General features: G+C 26.4%; 1 protein-coding gene across 3 annotated transcripts in view; it reads right to left on the bottom strand.

Moving 5' to 3' along the window:
* Window positions 1–5,778: 5,778 nt before the first annotated feature.
* Window positions 5,779–22,248, bottom strand: part of Atf3 (Activating transcription factor 3) — a 234,770-nt gene continuing 218,300 nt past the window's right edge. For all 3 annotated transcript variants that reach the window (XM_075377026.1, XM_075377028.1, XM_075377027.1), the window contains 3 exons: window positions 20,228–20,335; window positions 17,770–17,966; window positions 5,779–10,788 (listed from right to left, as the gene is read on the bottom strand). In XM_075377026.1, coding sequence (XP_075233141.1) covers window positions 10,203–10,788; window positions 17,770–17,966; window positions 20,228–20,335 — 891 coding nt within the window. In that variant the 3' untranslated portion in view covers window positions 5,779–10,202. The remainder of the gene's footprint in view (window positions 10,789–17,769; window positions 17,967–20,227; window positions 20,336–22,248) is intronic.

The raw sequence follows: 22,248 nt of genomic DNA, 5'->3' as shown, positions 1-22,248 counted from the left end.
AGGATGAATTTCTGCTGGTCCAAATAAATCTTTACATAAGTTATCACAAAAAAGCGGAGTAAAATATACATCTTACTACAACATCCTCCATGATTTGAATTTAAAACCATATTGTGTAACGACTGTGCAACAAATTAAGAAAACAGATAAACCAAAACATCTTAATTATTGCAACTGATTTCTCTAAAACATTATCGATAGACAGATATACTTGATGCTGTATTTCACATCAGACAAGGGGCAGTTTCATTTATGTAGGCAAGTTAATTTTCAGAACACCAGGCATCAAATGACTGACCCACCGGGTTGGTCTAGTGGTGAATGCGTCTTCCCAAATCAGCTGATTTGGAAGTCGAGAGTTCCAGCGTTCAAGTCCTAGTAAAGTCAGTTATTTTTACACAGATTTGAATACTAGATCGTGGATACCGGTGTTCTTTGGTGGTTGGGTTTCAATTAACCATACATCTCAGGAATGGTCGAACTGAGAATGTACAAGACTACACTTCATTTACACTCATCCTCATTCATTCTCTGAAGAATTATCTAAACGGTAGTTACCGGTGGCTAAACAGGAAAATGAAAGAAAAAGAAAAGGCATCAAATGACTGAAAGTACTCACCAGATGTTTGAAAAAATCCATTTTATGAAAAGAAAATCAGTGTATGGTATGATACGTCTGGTAATTGTGTAGTGGTGCCAACATATTTTAACAGGACTGTCAATACAGAACATAAGTGTAGTGGATAATTATTGAAAAATTCTATGTTTTAACAGATTGCGAAAAACAGTATGTCATGGAACCATTTGTCGCACAACAAATGATTCACTAGTACGCAGCATCATGCAGCTTTTACAGAAGAATAAACTGTCAGCAGAGAGGTTAAATTTAATTTACGTTTATTCTTTTCATTTCATTCATAAAATATTATATGTTACAACTATATCTCGTGTGCAGATTCAATTTTAAGTTGCTTACCCACATTATGACTGAAAAAAAAAATAGTAAACATTTAAAAGATTTTATTAACACTTAATGAGTTATTACAAAAATCTTCTTTACAGTTTAATTCTTTTTTAAAGATAAAAAATAAAAATATAAACAATTTATGACAATAAAAAAATTGAATTTCACAATAAAATAAAAACAAATTGTATACATCATTTATTGTTACATCTATTTATAAAAAAAATAATAAAAATATATTAATGTATACATTAAATTTTCTGTAATAACAAACTTTTATTTTTATCTTATAATAGATAAGAATTTAATTGTCTTTTCATAGAAAAATTATGATTGTAAAAATCTAGAAACATCTATAATAATAATAACAATAATTACAAAATCTATAATATAACATTTTACAAAATTGCTCTAATTACAATATTATTCAAAATAATTTTATTCATACAATTTTTTTTAATTTTTATTACATGTACCACTTTAACAGATCATTAAAGTTAAACTGGTTTTATGAAAATTATAGATGTGGTTTCTACAATTTCCTTACTGATAAAAAATGAACCATGCTAGATAATTATCATTTAATTTTATGTATTAAAATAATTTGTAAAGAAATACAGATAGTAAAATTTAAATTTATCTATTTTGATGGTACAATATTATTAATCAAAATAATTTTAATACAATTATAAAATATACATTTTGATAATACTGCATGAATTAAATAAAAATAAAATTGTAGTAGGTAAAACATGCAACATCAATTGTACGTAGCAATATTAATAAATAATAAAACAGCTACATATATGAGCTGCCTTTACCTTAATTTATAATACATAAAACTGTAATTTAATTATAATCATCAAATACAGTTGTTCAGTATCACCAGAAAATTTACCAGCTTAATACCACTTCTATGATTACCCATATATTCAAGTCTGAAAATCACTAAGATTTACTTATAAATTTCAGTAAATGGTATTTTTTCTATCTTGGTACAGATTTAACATAGAATCAGCAAATTGCTTAAATCACAAAGTTCTGCTACAGAGATGTCATATTAAGTTTCCTTCTTTATAACTATTTAGATTTAAATAGGACATGGATCTATCCTGTTATTTTTTTCTTCCATCAATAATAAAAATCCTAACTCGGTAATAAGTCCATAATATTGTGGTAGCACTTAGTACATACCGCAACTGAGCAGTCATTCACAAAAAAGGCTTGCTATTCTGCCTTCTGTATACATAATGGTGCAGTAGTTAATTTCAGAAGTTACTTTACTTCAATGAACATCTCATTATAAATATGAATGAACCTTCAACCCATACCACCTCAACCTTCTAGCCTTATTTTACTAGTTTTCTTTTAACTATGTCATTACTGAATCATTATGTTTTGGATTTAACTAATAATCACTAGCAAACAACTGTTAACAGTTTGGTCATTCTTACCTGTCCACCATATAACTATGAAAAATTTAAATTATTATTTTTTCCAACCAGTTTTTCAGCTAATGCCAGGTCTGAGTATGTGTGTGTGTGTGTGTTTTAGTGTGTAGGCAAAAGCAATTAAACTGCTGGCTTGCCAGACCAGATATAGCTGCAATGAATGTGTCAATGTACTAAACATGCAGTCTTGAAGAGACTCAGGTTGAACACACCTGAGACATTTGGTTAATTGAATCAAGATGAATCAGTTGATTTTTCAATACTGACTACTCTTTTCACTATGAATTGTACTTCGTAGTCATGTAATTTAATTCATAAAACACAATGTAATAAAAATATTTTTTAAAAAATGTTAAAAATTGATTTCAGTAACGACTGTTATAGAGTTCAAGTTAATAATAAAATATATCTGACCTTAATGAAATACCATTTCAATGTTTACTGAGAGTATCAATTAATTAATTTTGGGAAATTTTTTTTTTGTGCTGATAATATAATGTTGAAAATAGTGTAAAAAATTATATATATATATATATATATACATAAAACAAATATAAGTGAAGTATCTAATAAAAATAGAAAAGGATATCCATAATAAAAATATAACATATTTTTTCTTTTTTGAAAAGAAAATTGATTGTAGTTTTCTAAAATTTAATTTGAAAGATGATGGTAAAGAACGTAAGAAAACTGCAATTATGAAAGGTAAATAACTGTTAGTTCTAAACACAATACGATTTTTCAAATAACATTTTGAAGAGAAATATTTGCTAATGTTTGAAACAAAAAAAAACTGATTGGTTCAATTAGTTGAAAATTACACTAAATTAGTCTGCTCAATTTAGTATAATAAATATAGTTATAATAATTTAAAAATTTTAAAGACTAAATTGTATGGGACTGACCTAACCTAACATCTAAAAAGAATTTGAAAATTTGGTGGTAATCAATATTTTTATCAATATTATTTTTCATTTAGATTATTATACAGAGTAATAACATTAAATAAAACTCAGCTTTAAAGATATGTAGCAGATTTATCTCAGTTATGTAATAAATTAGCATATTAATAAATATTTTGTTGTACTTATTTTTGTACATTTATGGTTAATAAATTTTTTTTTTTTTTTACTTCAAATTAATACATTTTTGAGAGGAATGATTTAAAAAGAATGTTTGGCCAGATGAATGGAGGTCAAGCAATCATGAAATGGAAAACTTTATAGCAAGTCAGAGAAGGAATTTTTTAATAACCAAAAAATACTTGTTATGTTATATACAGAAAATGATTGGAGAGAATATAAAATTATTTTTATATTCTCTCCAAGAGAATATAGAAGAAGGATAAATCAGCTTTTTGAGGAACTGAGGTTATGTATTTCAAATAGAAAGAAGGAAGACTGCAGATGTTAGGGATATTGTACATTTACAGCCAATTAAGATTCTAGAATGAAGAAACAGGAGTTGTGAATTTAAAGTTGGTTATTAAAAAAAATTATAGTTCCAAATCATTTAGTGACATTTAGCGACATTAGCCTAATGGTTTACCTAAAATTATAAATAAATAAGTAATAATTTAATTTAAAATAACTTCTACACAAACGTAAAATTCACCAGGAACTATTTCCTTTTTACCATTGCGAAGTAATTAAGTAATACTTAAATACTTAATATTAAGTATTACTTAATACTTAACTTCAAACCAAAAGCTTCTTTTTTGTGAATTAATTTTGGATAATTAATCAAATTATAGAAAAAAAATGAAATAATCTTAACAAGAGTTGAATGAATAAAAAAAAAAAAAACCAGCAAATAAAGAATTATAATATTTTACATTCTTCTACATAAAAATAGTATCATGATAAGAAAATCCACTATCAAATATATTTGTAAAACTGATTTTCTTGTGACTATTATGAACACATTTATATAGGAAGGACTTTTTGTATAACCCAACAAAGCAAATAGCAGACATTTAATTACATAAAACATAGCATATTCTATAGATTAGCTATTGGATAAAGTATGCATGAAACAGTGCAATCATATTTTTATAAAGATAAATACAAATAGTAATAAATCAACCCAGAATTTACTTATTGCTTCGTCAGTTGCTATAATTTCACCACTCAATTCTAAATTTCTGCATAAAATTGTAAAGATAGGTTAGGTTAAATATATTAAAAGTGTCATGTTGAAATAAAAAAAAATAAAAAGATTAAAAATACAATGAAAGAGATAAAATAATATTAAAAACCTGTCTAAACGTAATAATTAAACGTATGGTTTAATTTATATAGATTTTCTGGTGAGCTTAAAATCAAGTTCAATTAATTGAATGGATTATCTATTTAAAAAATAGTTACAACAGATTAACATAGTAAAATAGAATAATAATTCAATAAGGGTAAGTAGTGCTGTTCAATATCATCAGTAATTAGTTATATATATGTACAAAAAAAAAAAACAAAAAACAAGGAGCTGTTACCACACAGTATAACGGATTTTATACTATAATCCATATTGGTTTTTCTGTAGTTACATGATCATTTTACTTCAAAATAGAAACTTATAAAAATAACTCTTATTTTGTAAGCAACAGTTTCCTCTTTCAAATTTCAACAAATTTTAATTAAATTTTGATATACAAAATAGGCTTTGATGCAGGTTATGATTGAGTTATATAGTTTAATTTTATGTTCTCTTTTCTTTTAATTATGATTAAACAAACAAAAATACTGTTTTAATAAATTAAAAATATGTATATATTGGTTAATCCTTTATTATTTAATATAAATTAATTGTAGCATCAACATTATCTATTATCATAGATAATAATGAACTCAAGTAATTGAACAGATAATGTATCTGTGTTTAAAACAAAAACGATGAACTGCATTTAAGGACAAAAAATAAACACTAAGACATATTTAAGAAGATAATATTAATAATTGAAATATGACAAAAATAAAACAATATTAAGAAAAATAAAAAATAAATACTAAATTTATATTATAAAAAAAAAAAATAAAAAGCATCTGTAACAATCCACATATAGCAGTGTTTATTGTATAAATATTCTATAAGCAAGCTAATATAATGAGAAAATATTTTTGAGTTAATATTCCAAAAAAATCTTAACCCTTAACAGTAATATTTATAAAATTATATTACACTTATAACTTTACATGATAATAATACAAATAAACAAAATAATTAAACATTTTATGTTTTTAACATAAAATAACTAAATATCTAAAAAATATAATATCTTAATATTATACATATGTAGTAAATTTACAAATTTATAAATAATATTACAAAAATATTTTATAATAATAATAATAGTAATAGACAGAAAAAATGTACAAAAGAGTAAATTTTTATTTAATTTAATAAAATCATTATACTTGTAAAACTTTTTTTTAAATTTTGTTTTATATTAATTAAAAAAAAAAAAATTAATAAAAATGAAATGGTAATAATCTATTTTACATGGTAATAATTTTAATAACAATATATAAACATACATACACAACAATGACTGCCATTCACATGTATGTGAAAAAATGTCTATAACAACCATTCTCAAAAATATTTATCAAAGTAGTGGGGAAACTCTGAGAATTTATAGATTAAACTGTAAAATTTGAAATAACCATAGATTAATATGAAATTATACAAAATTACCTAGTTCAGTTTTTGAATAGATAAAAAAACAAGTGTTACATAGTTGGAAGAACCACTTAAAAGAATTTAAGATTATACTTGCAAAGAATTTTTCAGTTTTTAAGTGTAAATAAATAAATAATCTCTTTTTTTATCACCAGAATTTTATTTTTTATACAAACAAAATCCATTATGAATTAAGTAAATTAAGTATATGAATATCTAAATACAAAATTGTTACCAATTAATTATTCATGTTCAGGTATTTTATATCTCCACTAATTAACAATTTCAAGTAGTCACTGTTATCAGAGAATTTTTCAAAATAAAGTAGATTAAAATAATTTTTAAATAATTACATTTTTCTTAAATACAAATAAGAAATAATATATATATAGATATTAGTTTTAAAATTCATTATAATATGAAAACATAAATTTAAAGTAACTCACAGTCATGTAAGTAGCAATCATATTGTTGTTAAGTAACTTAAATAAATTGTATTCATAAAAATTAAAAACTAAAAGTAACTGATCAGTAATGGCAACTTTAAGTAGATGGCACAAAAAAAGGGTAAATAAATAGAAAAAAAAAAAACAGTAAAAAAATTTTGAATTATATTTAAAAATATTAAATAACAATATTAAAAATATATAATTAACAATTATGAAATTAATACTGTCCTGTTAACAGTTCTCAGTGTTTCCTATAACACTGAAGGAATGGATGGAAAATATTAACAATAAATTAAAATTTTTATAACAAAGGCAGGTAAATTATTTTTATACGTACAATGGAATAAAGAATAACATCTTATTATCTAATGATTGTAATAATAAATATAACACTTTATGGATCATTCTATGAAATCCAGACAAATTACACACATTTAACATTTAATTAAGAAGCTAAGAATCAATCGTGTATTAACTTAAGTAATAACAAATTTTTATTTATCGTACTAATTGCGAGTCAAAAGACATATCATTATTGTCGAAAAATAACGAACTGATGATGAAGAATATCAATAGGTAATATTTCATTTAATATATAATTTTTTTTTTTAAATTGGTGCTGATGTATTTCTGAAGTATATAAGATCTCTCCAGAACTAAGATAAAAAAATAAAAATATAAAATCATATAAATTTATCTTTATGTAATTACATAAAGATAAATTTTGCATAATATTGATCTGAATTCCATTTTTATATCTTGAAAAAAAAAGTAATACAATTAAACGTTTCCTGGATTTATGAAATATAATAAATAAATAACTGTTATACATAAATAACAACAAATATATAGTACATCTCTATTCAATAAGTTGAATGAATTTATTTTGAAGTATATATGGCAGTAAGAAGATTATCAAAATTAAATATACAGTAAATACTAATTTCAACATATAAACTGGACATCTGCCAAGTGTTACAAGTCTAAAAAATTACAACTGCGAGATAAATAGACCAATAAATTAGACTGTTAGTGAGCACAAGCATTACTAAATATGTGAAAAGTCGTAAAATAAATTAAAACACCAATATGCATTTTTAACTTTGAAAAAAATCCACCATAAAAAAGTTTTTAAAAATCATCTACAATACAACAGTATATTGCAGTACTGTAATTGTACTACAGTTGACTAGTGCTGTAGTCGATTTTTAAAAACTCAACTAATTTTTTTTTTACAAAATTCACTGATATCAACCTTCAGACTTTTGACTTAAATTTCTTAGGATGAAAATTTCATTTGCTTTCAGCACTGGAAAAACCAATGAAATAGAATGGTTGACAAGAAATAAGTTTTTTTGAGAAGATTAGTAGTAGAAGAAATTATTATTTGGATAATATAAAAACATAAAGGAGATATTAAAACAATGGGAGAAGCAATGAGGAGAACATCAAAGAACTTAAAATGTTTACTGTTCAGGAGCAATAAAAAAATAAAAAAATGATAATAGGCTGCATGTACATGAATATTAAATTAGTTCTATAAAATGTTTGAACTATGTTAACAAATATGTCAAGTTACTAAATTTTCTGTTCATAAATACAGGTATTCTTAAATAATTAGTTATTTTTATAATAAAAAAATTTAAAGTGAACCTCTACTAATCTGGAATCCATCTTTCCTGACATATTCCAAATCAGTGAAGTTCTACTGCATTTTTATCACAAAGTAGTTTTCTTGAAGATAAATAATCTAACTGAGAATTTCACCAAAAGAACAATATAGTTCCCTTATGGATATTACGTACCATAGGAGTGATCTGTGAAAATATAGATATATGTTTAATAAATTCATTTTGTTACACAGTTAAAAATCTTGACTAAAAAGTAATAAAAGACAAGAAAAAATTGATGATTAATGATAAAATTCTGGTTCTTTGATGTGAAATTGGGTTTCATATTGATGAAACAACTACTTTCTGTCACTAAAACATCTAGCTTTAAACTACTCTTTATTTTATTGCTATTAAAAGTATTCTTTGTTTTTTATCTACTTTTACAGAGTTTTTTCAACACTTCATTTAATTTAGTGTTCTAATTGTTTATTAGTACGCAAATTATGTTATAAATAAATTCATATTTATAGAATTTATTTAAAAAAAATTTTTACACAAATGAAGATGTTGAATTCTTTTTTCATTATTTATTTCACTGAAAATGAAAGAAGAAATGGAAATTAAGGTTATGTACTTCAAAAATATGCATATAAAAACTATTCTGTTTAAAAAAAATTGAATATTATGTATTACAAGACATCTTCATTTTTGATTATTATTGTTACAAAATGCAAAAATTACCTTTTATGCAATTTAAATATATAATTTATCCCTAAAGTATTCAGTAGCAGTAATGAGACTCAACTAATTACATTATGCTGTTTACTAATAAGTTTAACTAGTATGAACAGATTATTCAGATGAACCAAGTTGTATTGCCCTCATTAAAACAAAAGTTGTTAAAATTAATTAAGTATTACCATATCTAACAAATTCATGATTTAAAAATAAAAAATAAATTCATTGAATAATTTTAAAATAAGGTCTCTTGTAAAAGCACTACTGCCATTTATTTTTCACACACAAATTTTTTATTATATGCCTGCTAATTAAATTTCTAAGAACTTATTTAGGGTTAAATTTACAAACTGAATAATTTTTTTTATTTCATTTTTCTACTTGTTTTGCATACAGAAAAATGCTTACTCTGATAAATAAAGTTAATAAATATCTCAACTGGAAATCGATCTTGAAAGTATAATCTATACTTTTCAAGTGTATAGAGCTGTAGGAAACAAAATACTATAATTAATTTTTCAAACCAGGATAAAAAAATCATTACTTTATTTACTGGAGAAGAAGCAAATAAATTACAAAATTATTATAACGAAACTGGGGAAAAAAATTATAATGAAATGAAAGCTTCTGCTGTTATAATAAATTCATACTTATAAAAATTTCATGTTATAAAAAATAAAATAAATTAATAATTAATCATTCAGAAGAAATTAGAGAATAATGGGTTAATTTTATACTGATCTAATTCATAGTATATTGAATTTTGGCACTAGTTAGTTTTAGCCACTAAAGCACCAGTGTTGTCAGCAACAGATCTCGCAGAGGAGTTAATTTTACTTCATAGAACTGTCACTGCATATAGAAATTACAAAGTAATAGAATTCATTCTTTTGGGTTCATTATCATAATAAAATAACACTAGGAATTATAAAACTACTTTATAACATTTAGGTTATAATAATAATTATTCTTTTTTTAAAAATTTTTACTGTTATTAAAAAATGATATCACTTGATCTTACTATCTACTTTTATAAAATTGATCTCTAATTTAGTCTTACTTCTGTAATAGTTCTGTTTTTATTTTAGATTATATTAAACTTCTACTGTGCACTTTGTGTTTAATTTCTTATTATGATAAACTTCCTAATATTAATTTATTTTTTATTTCATATCTAACAGTTTTTATTGGCCTATATTTTAATGAAGATTAATATAACAATGATAAGGTTATAACAGACAAATATTATAACAGATAAATTTAAAAAAACTTTTTTTATATAAAAAATGAAAACAAAATTATTAAAAATAAATTATGAAATACAACCACGATCTGGAGGAAATCCAGCACAAAAATTATCAGATTCATCAAAATGATGGTATGCAGGAGGTATGGTGGGGCTGTCCATAACTTCAGCATTACTATCATAATCAGAAGTAACGTCAAGGCTAGTGGGACGACTAAATACAGAAGAAGTTGCTCTGCTATATGGTGAACCATCATCGGATTGTATATATGGCATTGGACTATCAAGACTTGTTAAACTTGGTTGACAAGAATAACCAGAATCAGTTGTACTAATACGACCAAATTGTGTATCGATACTTGCACCACTATTTGATCGCCACACTGATGCTGAGTCTTTAATAACATCTTCATCATCATATGTTTGAAAATTACTAGGTCTATTATACATCGGTGCAGATTCTTCATAGACTGAGACTGAAATATCTTTTGGATTTACACTTGCAGGTCGTTGATACTCTGAAGAGATTTCAACTCTACGGTATGTCATGGATGAATCAATTACAGATGTACTTACAGGTCGGCTACAATTAGAAGCCATATTTACTCTCCTAAACACTGATGTGGTTTCTTCCACTGAAGCTGAACTGGACCTAATAACAAAATATATAAATGATAAATAAGACAATCATTAATATTAAAACAAGAATAATCTTAATATAAATTAATATGAATAAATAAGTCATTCAAACTCCCAAGTTTTATTGTTATAATAATTAATATGGTTGAACAGGAAAATAAATAATATATTTTTTTTAATCATTGGTCAGTGGTTTGTTTTAAAGTATCTTAAACAAATCACTAAGCCTGTTATTAAATGTTTGTTATGCAAATTTATAATCCCATCTAAAACATAGCGTATATTGGGGTTCCTCAACAAAATTAGAATGTAAAAATGGCTTTCATGTAACAGAGCGACAATGATTCAACTAATAGAAAAGACCACATACTTTAGTTGAATTAAAAAAAAAAAATTACTAATTAAAAAACTATCTCATCTATTTATTTCAGATTAAATTAGACGATTTTCTCTTATAAAACTATTATTTCTCTCTTGATGAGATTTTAATACTAATTAAAAAGATTTCTGAATATGCATCTGTATTTAATACGCATTAATAATATGTTATTCATATAATTTCAATACGACCCTTAAAAGTTGTTATTTTTCTGTAATTTTATAAATTCACTAGGTGGCAAAATCAAACAGCAAACTAGCAATTTAATGAACTGCACTTGTTTATACGAATCTGTTGACACTATTTCAGTATCTTCTTGTGATAAACAAGCCACTATAGAATGGTAGTATTTGATTATTCTTTTTGTGTATGATTTTCATAATATTTTAACATTTCTATTGAATTATTTATTATTACTTTCAGAAAACTATCTATTAATGTTGTATTACATATAATTCAATTTTTTATTTGAATATAACTAGAACAGCTATGTTAACGGAAAAGTATGGCAATCATGTCAAAAATGAGGTGTTGCATTTATCCCAAATCTTTATGCTTTAAGAACCAACTAGTTCATCTAGACAAAAAAAAACAAATGTATGTATATATATGTGTGTCACACTGCTTTCAGCCTTATACCTATGGATTGATCTAACAGATTTTCTTCAAATCATATAATTAAAATAAAAATTCAATGAGGGAATGGGGGATATCACTAAAAAAACCAATTTAAATTTTCTTTATGTATTTTAGAAAAATACTTTATTAACACTAATCCACATATAAATAACACAAATTTTCTTTTTTCAAAAAATCAACCCCCACTTCTTAAAATTGAAATATATGTTTTCTGTTCTCCCTTTTGTTTAAATATTTTTCAAAATGTTTGAAATTTTATACTTCATATATAGATTTATCAAGTTATGTTAACATTTTTTTTAAATTATAGACCCTAGACCTAGGGTGAAGATAAAGATTTTCAATAAAAAACTGAGCGAAGTGTTGTATGATTTGACTGGCACAGTCAGTAATACTGTCTTATTATTTTAAGATATTTCTAATATGTAAATATATGATTGTTATTATTACAAAATAAATGCAAGTTAACAAGTTATTAATTATCATAAATTCAACTAAATAAAAAACCTTACATGATAAACACAAAGCCAACAACAAATGAATACATGTACAAAAGAAATATTCTCTGGAAAGTTCGGTAGTTTATGCAAAATACATATCCTGATTCCGATTTCTACCTAGGATCTTTTAGTTGAAAGGCTAAGTTGGTGTCCATTGCTACAGAGATCAGTGGAGTGATAAGACAAGAAACATCTAACCCAAAATTACTGAAACCTTATGGCATTAAAACAATATCTCATATATTTGGTTCTAGCTCTCATCTCCTTGAAAGTATGATCCTTGTGGCATTAAACTTACCCAGTTTTTTACCCATTCTTCAAAAAATTTTCTGCAAGTCCTGTTTTAGAACAGCATTTACTGTCTTTGTTATGATTTCATAAAGCCCTCTTGGGTAACTGTGATTGTTAAATGGGGAATTTTAATTAACACTGGGACCATTATTCTCATAATTATTCTCACTGCATTCTCTGGTGAGAATACAGTATTTATCTAACCCTGGAAATCATATATTTTGTTAAAAAATCTTCACAAGGTTTAAGTAATGAGCAGAGACACTGTTGTTATACATTTCTAGTTGCAGGCTTTGTCTTTTAAAACAAAAAGTATCTTAAAGGCAATGCTTAAGAGAACTTCTCATCAATTGCATTTATTAATTTTTTGAATTTTTGGAGGTAGTTTTTATGATTAAATTTCAATATTTGTGAATATTTAAATTTTGTCTTATTGATGGTATACCAGAATCTTGATGCTTTCCACATAAGTTCACACATTTTTGAAGTGGTTACACTATTCATTTAAGTAACCCTTATAGATTCACTACTGAATCCAACTTATTTTTTCACTCGGTTTTATTGAATTTTTAGCTAAATTTTAAACAGTGGTGTTATTCAACACATTCTGACATCAAAAATGAAATGGTAATATTAGAGGAATCATGAGCCCTGGAGTCATTAACAAAGACTCCAAGAAAGTCATTGACTTCAATGAAAAGGAAAAATTAGGTATACACAATACTTTGTTAAGCCCTACCTACGGTGCTTTACCAAAGAAATAATAAAATCAGTTACATTGCATTTTTTTTTGTTACATCCAGCATTGAAGTATTTTTATCTTGAATACTAAAAATAAATTTTTTGTCTTCAATCATTTGACTGGTTTGATACAGCTCTCCAAGATTCCCTGTCTAGTGCTGGTCGCTTCATTTCAGCACACCCCCAACATCCTACATCCCTAACAATTTGTTTTACATATTCCAAACGTTGCCTGCCTGCACAATATTTTCCATCTACCTGTCCCAATATCAGCGACTCTTCCAGGATGCCTTAATATGGGGCCTATAAGTCTGTCTCTTCTTTCAACTGTATTTTTCCAAATGCTTCTCTTTTTATCAATTTGCCGCAACACCTCTTCATTTGTCACGTTATCCACCCATCTGATTTTTTAACATTCTCCTATAGCACCGCATTTCTAAAGCATTTCAAAATCTTTTCTTTTCAGGTACTTCGATCGTCCAAGCTTCCATATAAAGCTACGCTCCAAAGATATACTTTCAAAAATATTTTCCTGATGTTAAATTATTTTTGATGTAAGCAAATTATATTTCTGACTGAAAGCTCATTTCACTTGTGCTATTTGGCATTTTATATCGCTCCTGTTTTGTCCATATTTAGTAATTTTACATCCCAAACAACGGAATTCTTCTATCTCCATAATCTTTTCTCTTCACATTTTTATATTCACTGGTCCATCTACATTATTTCTACTACATTTCATTACTTTTGTTCTGTTCTTGTTTATTTTCATGCGGTAGTTTTTGCATAGGACTTCATCCATGTCATTCATTGTTTCTTCTAAATCTATTCTACTCTTAGTTAGAATTACTATTCTAGCTGAGATGCTATGATTTGCTGATTACATAGTAATATCTATCGTCAGCAAATCATAGCATCTTTATCTTTTCACCTTGTACTGTTACTCCGGATCTAAATTGTTCTTTATCATTAACTGCTATTTCTATGTAAAGATTAAAAAGTAACGATAATAGGGAACATTTTTGTCGGACTCCCTTTTTTATTACGGCTTCTTTCTTATGTTCTTCAATTATTACTGTTGCTGTTTGATTCCTGTAAATGTTAGCAATTGTTCTTCTCTCTCTGTATTTGAACCCTAATTTATTAAAAATGCTAAACATTTTATTCCAGTCAACATTATTGAATACCTTTTCTAGGTCTATAAATGCCAAGTATGTTGGTTTGTTTTTCTTTAATATTCACTTTTTCATAAATATTACACAACAGTTTGTATAATCTATCTATCGCTTCCTCACCTGTACTGCGCAGTAATTCTGCAAGTATCCCATCCCAGGAGCCTTTCTGCCATTAAAATCCCTTCATGTTCTATTAAATTCAGATCCCAATATTGTATCTCCCTTTTCATCCTCTTCTTCCTCTATTAACAATAGTTTCTAATACATTTCCTCCATATAATTTCATTATATTCCACCCACCTATCGACCTTTTCTTTCATATTATAAATCAGTGTACCATCTTGATTTAATATATTATTAGATTTTAATTTATGTACCACAAAATTCTTCTTAACTTTCCTGTATGCTCCGTCTATTTTACCAATGATCATTTCTCTTTGCACATCTAACACTTTTCTTTAATCCACTCTTCTTTTGTTAATTTGCACTTCCTATTTATGGTATTTCTTAATTGTCAATAGTTCCTTTTACCTTCTTTCTCACTAGCATTCTTATACTTTCTATGTTTATCCATCAGCTGCAATATATCCTCTGATATCCAAGGTTTCCTACCAGTTCTCTTTGTTTCACCCAAGTTCCTTTCTGTGGCTTTAAGAATTTCCTTTTTAACATTCTCCCACTTTATATGTTCTACCTAATCGTGTTTACTCAGACCTCTTGAAATGTCCTCCTCAAAACTCTTCTTTACCTTCTCTTCCTCAAGCTTCTCTAAATTCCACTGAATCATCAGATACCTTTTCTTCAGATTTTTAAATCCTAATTTATATTTCATTGTCACTAAATTAAGGTCGCTGTCAATGTCTGCTCCAGGATATACTTTGCAGTTGAGGAATTGATTTCTAAATCTTTGTTTAACCATGTTATAATCTATCTGATACCTTGCAGTATCACCAGGCTTTTTCCATGTGTATATTCTTCTATTATGCTTTTTAAACTGGATGTTGGCAATTACTAAATTATATTTCATGCAAAACTCAATAAGTTGGTCCCCTCCTTCATTCCTTTTGCGCAGTTCATATTCACCCACAATATTTCCTTCCTTGCCTTTTCTGATGCTTGCATTCCAATCTCCAACTATTATTAAATTTTCCCCTTTTATGTGTTTAATTACTTCCTCAATTTCTTCATCCACACACTCTTCCTCATCATCATCATCGTGGGCACTTGTAGGCATATAGATGTTAACAATCATTGTCGGCTTATGTTTTGATTTTATTGTTATTACAATGACTCTATCGCTAATCTTTTTGGAATACTCTAATCTCTTCCCTATCTCTTGTTAATTATGAAACCTACTCCTGCCTGCCCTTTATTTGATGCTGAGTTAATTATTCTAAAATCACCTGATCAAAAGTCGTTTTCCTCATCCCACTGAAGTCACTAATTCCTACTAAATCTACATTTAACCTATCCATTTCCCTCTTTATATTTTCTAACCTACCACCCACCTAACAACCAGTTTTAGACTTCTAATATTCCATGCTGCAACTTGTAGAATGTTATTTTTTAATTTTCTGGTGACCCCTTCCTTAGTAGTCCCCACCTGGAGATCCGAACGGGAGACTAATTCATCTCTGGAATATTTTACCAAGGAAGGCACTTCCATCTTTATTACACGAAAATGCTGCATTTTCTTAGAAAAAAGAAAAACAGCTGTAATTTTCCACTGCTTTCAGCTGTGCAGTAATCAGAAGATTTAGTGATGTTGATATGGCCATTTAAGTTCTCCTGACCTATGCCCGTAACTATTGAAAGAGCTGCTGCCCTCTTTCAGGATCCATTCCTTAGTCTGGCTCTCAGCAGATACCTCTCTGAATGGTTGCACCTTTGGTCCAGCTACTCTGTATCACTGAGCACTCAAGTCCCTTCACCACTGGCAAGGTCTCATGATTCATAGAGGGGGATTTATGTAATATATATATATATATATATATTTATTATTTTAATTTACTGAAATATTTTTTTTATGATTCATATTATTCGTCTGTACTGTTAAATTATATTAAATAAACCCTCTGGTACAGAATATTGAGATAAGACATATTTTATCTAAATTTATCATGAAACTAATTTCGCGAGATCCCGCATCCTGTCATTATTGAAATAATTCCGTTACATAATAAAAATTTAAAAATAAATTTACTAAGTAATAAAAATTGTGTATTAATATCATGAGTGCTACTATCTGTTGGAGTTTTAATAAGACTCTCCCTCAAATACTGGGAGATGGTTTTATCAAATTCAAATTTTGTTTGTATTTATATATATATATTTTTTCTAACGTATTTAATTTTATGTATTTTTTATTAATTTCTAATATTTATAAATTTTGTTAATATTAGAAATAGAATGTTCATTAGATGATCTCCCATATTAGATAAACCTAATTTATTATTTTTTTCAATTTTTATAATATACACAAGAAATCTAGTTTTAAAGGATGTATTTGTTTTGCCTACATAAATACTACCACAATCATTACATTTAATTTTATAAATTTCATACAGATTATTTTTATTTGTTTCTTAAATATTTCATTATGTGGTTATTAGGCTTGTATGCTGGTTTTAATATTTCTTTATTATAAGTTTTAGTTTCCTGTGATATTATTAGTAAATAAGTACTTTATGCATATTTTTTCACTCTTTTGTGTCTTATTGTGCATTGGTAGTTAGGTAGGGTGGTATATTTTGTTACTGTGTTTTGATAGTTTTTTTTCTAAATATTATTAATTAAATTAATATCATATCCATTTTCAATATGTTTCATGATTATTTCATTATTTAACTTTTCTTTGTTATTATGTATTTGACTGCTCTACTAATCATTTGTAAAAATGTTAATTTTATGAGAACAAGGGTGATTTTTATGGATTTTTATATTGTTAGATATGTTTTCTATATCTACTGATGTTTCTATTTGGTTGTATTTGTTTATTTTCATATTGGCATCAAAATAATTTAATATTCTACTATTATCTATTTAAAATTAAGGTAAGATATGTCTTATTTCAATATTCTGTAATCGGTGATTTACTTAATAAAATTTAAATATATATTTTTCACAGCTAATTTTAAAAAAATAAATTTTTTGTGGCATTGAATTCGAAAGGTAATCATCATATTACCATTTCATGCATGATGACAGAATAGGATGAATAATGTTGGATATAAACCTTAGCCAGGATACATTAAACTATAATACTTTACCTTGAAAATGAACCAGAATCTAAATTATGGAAGGCACCACTAATTTCAGTACTAGCGAATGTATTAGAACTTGATGTCTGTTTTGTACAGCTTGGTCTGTGAACAGATAGCATATCAACAAGGCGTCGCCTTTGTGTCTCTAATTCTTGAATCTGAGATTTGAGGTCATGATTTTGATTTTCAAGTATTTCGGATTCCTGAAAAATAAAAAAATATTGATTTTTAATTAATTACATTAATTTTTTATCTTTCCACCACAAATTTATTAAAAAAAAAAAACCCAAATAAGTATGATTACAAAACAATTAGCAATTTATACAATTTTCCATTTCCTAAACGGTTTTATTTTATGAATAAACTGCGATAATTAAATTTTTATTTTTTATTGGAATTTACATTCTGGTATGAAAGTATTTCTGTTACCCAAAAAGCAAAATTTCTGGGTGTTTTATTAGATAACAAATTCTTGTAGAATGATCAAATTGATTTAGTTTGTAACAAAATCAAATCATATTATTTTGTTCTGAAATGCCTTAATAAAACACTGAACTTGTCATCACTATCAAATATTTATTATTCTTACATTTATTCTTGTATAAAGTAATGTCAACTCTTGGGGCTCCCTCAAAAATTCAAAATTCATTCAATTTTATTGCATTCATAAGTATGAGTTATATAGGCCTACATTTAAAAAATAACAAAACTCACTTTTTACCAAACCAGACAAAAGACTGTTTTTCATAAAATTCAACATAGTACTTTGGCTCCCATTTTTAAAAAGTTGCTAAACCATTTGAAAAATATTAATGTCAATTTTTAAATAATTAAAAGACAAATGATTTATTAGCATCATGCACATAAATAAGTACTCAAAATAAATTTTAACAGTAGCTTCTGAATCAATTTTTATCTTATAAGTTGGTTTTATATTTATAAATTATCTTATAATAAAAAAATTTGTTTATTTATTTATTAATAGTTATACTAATAAGATATTATATTCGTGCTCTCTAGAACAGAGTTATGTTGTAGGGAAAGTAAAAATGTTCTACCCTAAAATGTTCTAGGGTAGTAATGTTCTACCAAAAAAACTCCTGGACATATTCAACTTTACTGATCACACCATAATAACTAATCACACAAACACAAACAAGAAAGTATTACTGTGAATTACAATATAGAAATAAGTTAAACTAAACAGAATATTAATATAGAACTTTAAGAAAATTATACGTTTGGAATATGTAAAACAAATTGTTAGGGATGTAGGATGTAGAGGGTATACTGAAATGAAACGACTAGCACTAGATAGGGAATCTTGGAGAGCTGCATCAAACCAGTCAAATGACTGAAGACAAAAAAAAAGAAGAAAATTATTGTTTCACAATGTAAGATTCAAACTTACATGTGGGGGGTCATAGATCATTCTGTGAATAACCCACAGAAAGATCCGTAGGTTATTTTGTGACCCACATTGACATTAGATTAGACATTTCATAATGATTTCACAGTAAACTTTAGAAAATATGAAAACAAAAAACTAACCAAAACAAGTTCAGAAGTTATATGACATTATGATATCACAGAGATTTTAGATAGACTGGGACTAAATTCAGCCCATTGAATACAGAGTTGATGAATTATTAAATTAATTTTAGATTATTCTATACTTTTTAACAAACCTTTTTAAGTTATTATCAAAGTTAGAAACAAATGACAATATTCCATCATTTTTTTTTTTTGTTATAATGTTATTAATCAGGTAATGATCATCTTAACCGAGGCACTACTTTAAGAATTTATTTTTTAGCATTTTATAGGTCCATTTAAATGTATTATTGGTATAAAAAAAATCCTTCTGAATTGAGCTGACAAGTTGGTTCACTATAGAGTGAGACTACTTTGTTTCATTAATAAAGAGAGAAATAATTAAATATTATTAAAGCTAATAATAGAATTTGTTAATATATATTTATTTCTACACTAGAAATGAAACAGTCGAAACTTAGAACATAAACTTCAAAACAAAAATTTGAGAGATCTGATGAAATAAACAATAATATAAAATTATAAACAAATTGCTTATAAGTAAATGAAAATATTCTTCTAAAGGCTTTTGGAAATAATTTTAGCATCTTCCTCACTGGAATTTCTGGAAGCATATTTTTTTTAACCTCCGGGACCACCATTAGGTATTGCTTCAGAGGATGAGATGAACAACAATTTTTGTAGCGTGTGAAAAATGCCGTGCCTGACTGGGATTTGAACCTGGGACATCTGGATAAAAGGCTGAAACACTTGCATTTAGTTTTTAGAAACGACACTAGTAACTCAGTTGACACAGTGTAACTTATACATGTATACAGTTAGAAGCTCATATTATGAATGAGAATATTAAAAATAATATTATTATTTTAATAATATTAAATGAAATTCAATCTAATCTCACATGATTTACCTGAACTAAATTAACAGTACGTTCTCTTTTCTTCAAACGGCATTTAGTCGCTGCTATTTTATTTCGTTCTCTTCGTCTACGTCGTCTTTCTTCGTCTTCAGGCGTTAGCTGCACAATTATTAAAAGAATTTTCCATCAAGACTTAAAAATTAATGAATATTTAATGCAGTAATCTATTTCTTAAAATCAAATATATTAAATTACATACACTTAAAAAGAAACATTCTCTAAGAAGCACACGTGTACTGGCCTACTGTGTTATTTCAGTTATAATACTGAATACCAGAGTTATAACACAGTATAACACCAGAGTAAAAAATATAAGAAAAAAAGAAATATCAGAGAATTATATTTGATATTTATAAACAATTAAATTATCTTTGAAAATGTAATGATATTTAAGTTAAGTTAAATAATGATATTTAGTAACAGGAATTTTTCAGAGAGCTTAAAATATTATATGTTAAAAAATATTAGGGTGTTTGATTTCATCTGTCATAAGCTTTAGCAGTTTGGCTTATTGTAAAATCACAAGAAAGAAAAAAGAACCCCAAACAAGCCAACCAGAATGGCAGTTCTCCATATTTTCATAAGGGGGCCAAACTTGTCATAGACTGCCATTAAACACTGGTAATAGTTGTAGCATTCTACAATATGTCATACAAAAATGTCATTCTACAAAATGTCAGTGCTGATGCCATGTATTTGGCTAATAGTAAAGGGGAATGTAGAAGGAAACCTGAAGAACAGACTCCCTCCTTGTTTGTAATGACAAACAAGGAGTCTGCTTTTACTTACAATGATGCTGCACATTTAATAGGTACACAGTTCTTTCACATGTAGTCTATTTCTAATACAATCATGGTACAAGATTAATCAAACCTTTAGCAGATGTAATGAATATATAACCTTGAGTTAAGAAGGCCAAAAGCAGACTGTCAATTTAAAAAAAATATTTCTTTTAATGTAGACACTGTTAACTATCAGGAAAGCTGTAACTTGAAATTTCTGAGAAACTATGGAAAAATATTCAAAATAATATTAATTTACTATTAAATAAAACGAACATGAGTCATACTAGACAGAGAGAAATATAACATCAATAATATAAGGAATAAACTTTTTAAGGTTGAATTGACAACTGCATCAAATGAATTAGATATTACATCAGTAAAAATAATCAGACCAAATGAAAATGAAATTAAATCTTGGCGATTGATTTAGGGATTTTGTAAGGTAAGACTAAATCAGATGTATGTAAAATGTAATGATTAAAAATTCTGATATGAAAAAAGCAGTGATTAAAGCAAAATGTTTATCATTAGCTAACGAGAGCAGATAGAAATAAGTTAAGGTGAATCTTTAGAGGCAGTAAAAAATTTTTCCAATTAAGTAATGCAATACCATAAAATGAAAAAGATAAACTAAGAGATTAAAAGGAAATTTCAATTGATTTTTTTTTTAGATGAATAAAATAACTAACATAAGGAAATTAGTATAGGTAGGTATTGAAAAGTTTAAGGAAGTGGTGTGAATAATGTATTTTATGCCACTGCTGTCTTCAGGAACAGAAATTTAGATCAACGTAAGAAAAATAGAAAACATAATTCAAGACATGGAAATGATATTTGAGAGAAGTATGTCGCTAAAAATAAGGAAGGATTACAGTAGAAATGAGGATAATACAAAAAGAATGACTGACTAAAAAAATATAAGGGAGAATATGAAGAAGCCCACCTCATAAGAGGTGAATGGATCAAGTAAAAGAGGATGTGGAAAAGTAATGTTATGTTGAAAAGATGTTTAGGGAGGGCTAATGCAAGGAAAAATATAAATGGAGGTCACAGATTCATATCTACAGTATGTGTAGAAGATGATTCATATCACTTGATATATCCAAGTATCCAATTATGCACTTATATTATCTTATTCCATACTTGGGTATTTTTAACATTGCACTGCATGATTATCTATGAACTTATATCTATAAGAATAAATATTTAATTTTTAATTAATTACAT

This window comes from Lycorma delicatula, chromosome 10 (assembly GCF_047948215.1).
Source record: "Lycorma delicatula isolate Av1 chromosome 10, ASM4794821v1, whole genome shotgun sequence".
Taxonomy (NCBI): Eukaryota; Metazoa; Arthropoda; class Insecta; order Hemiptera; family Fulgoridae; genus Lycorma; species Lycorma delicatula.
The sequence above is the reverse complement of the archived record's forward strand: the minus strand, read 5'-3'. Positions and strand labels throughout refer to the sequence as shown.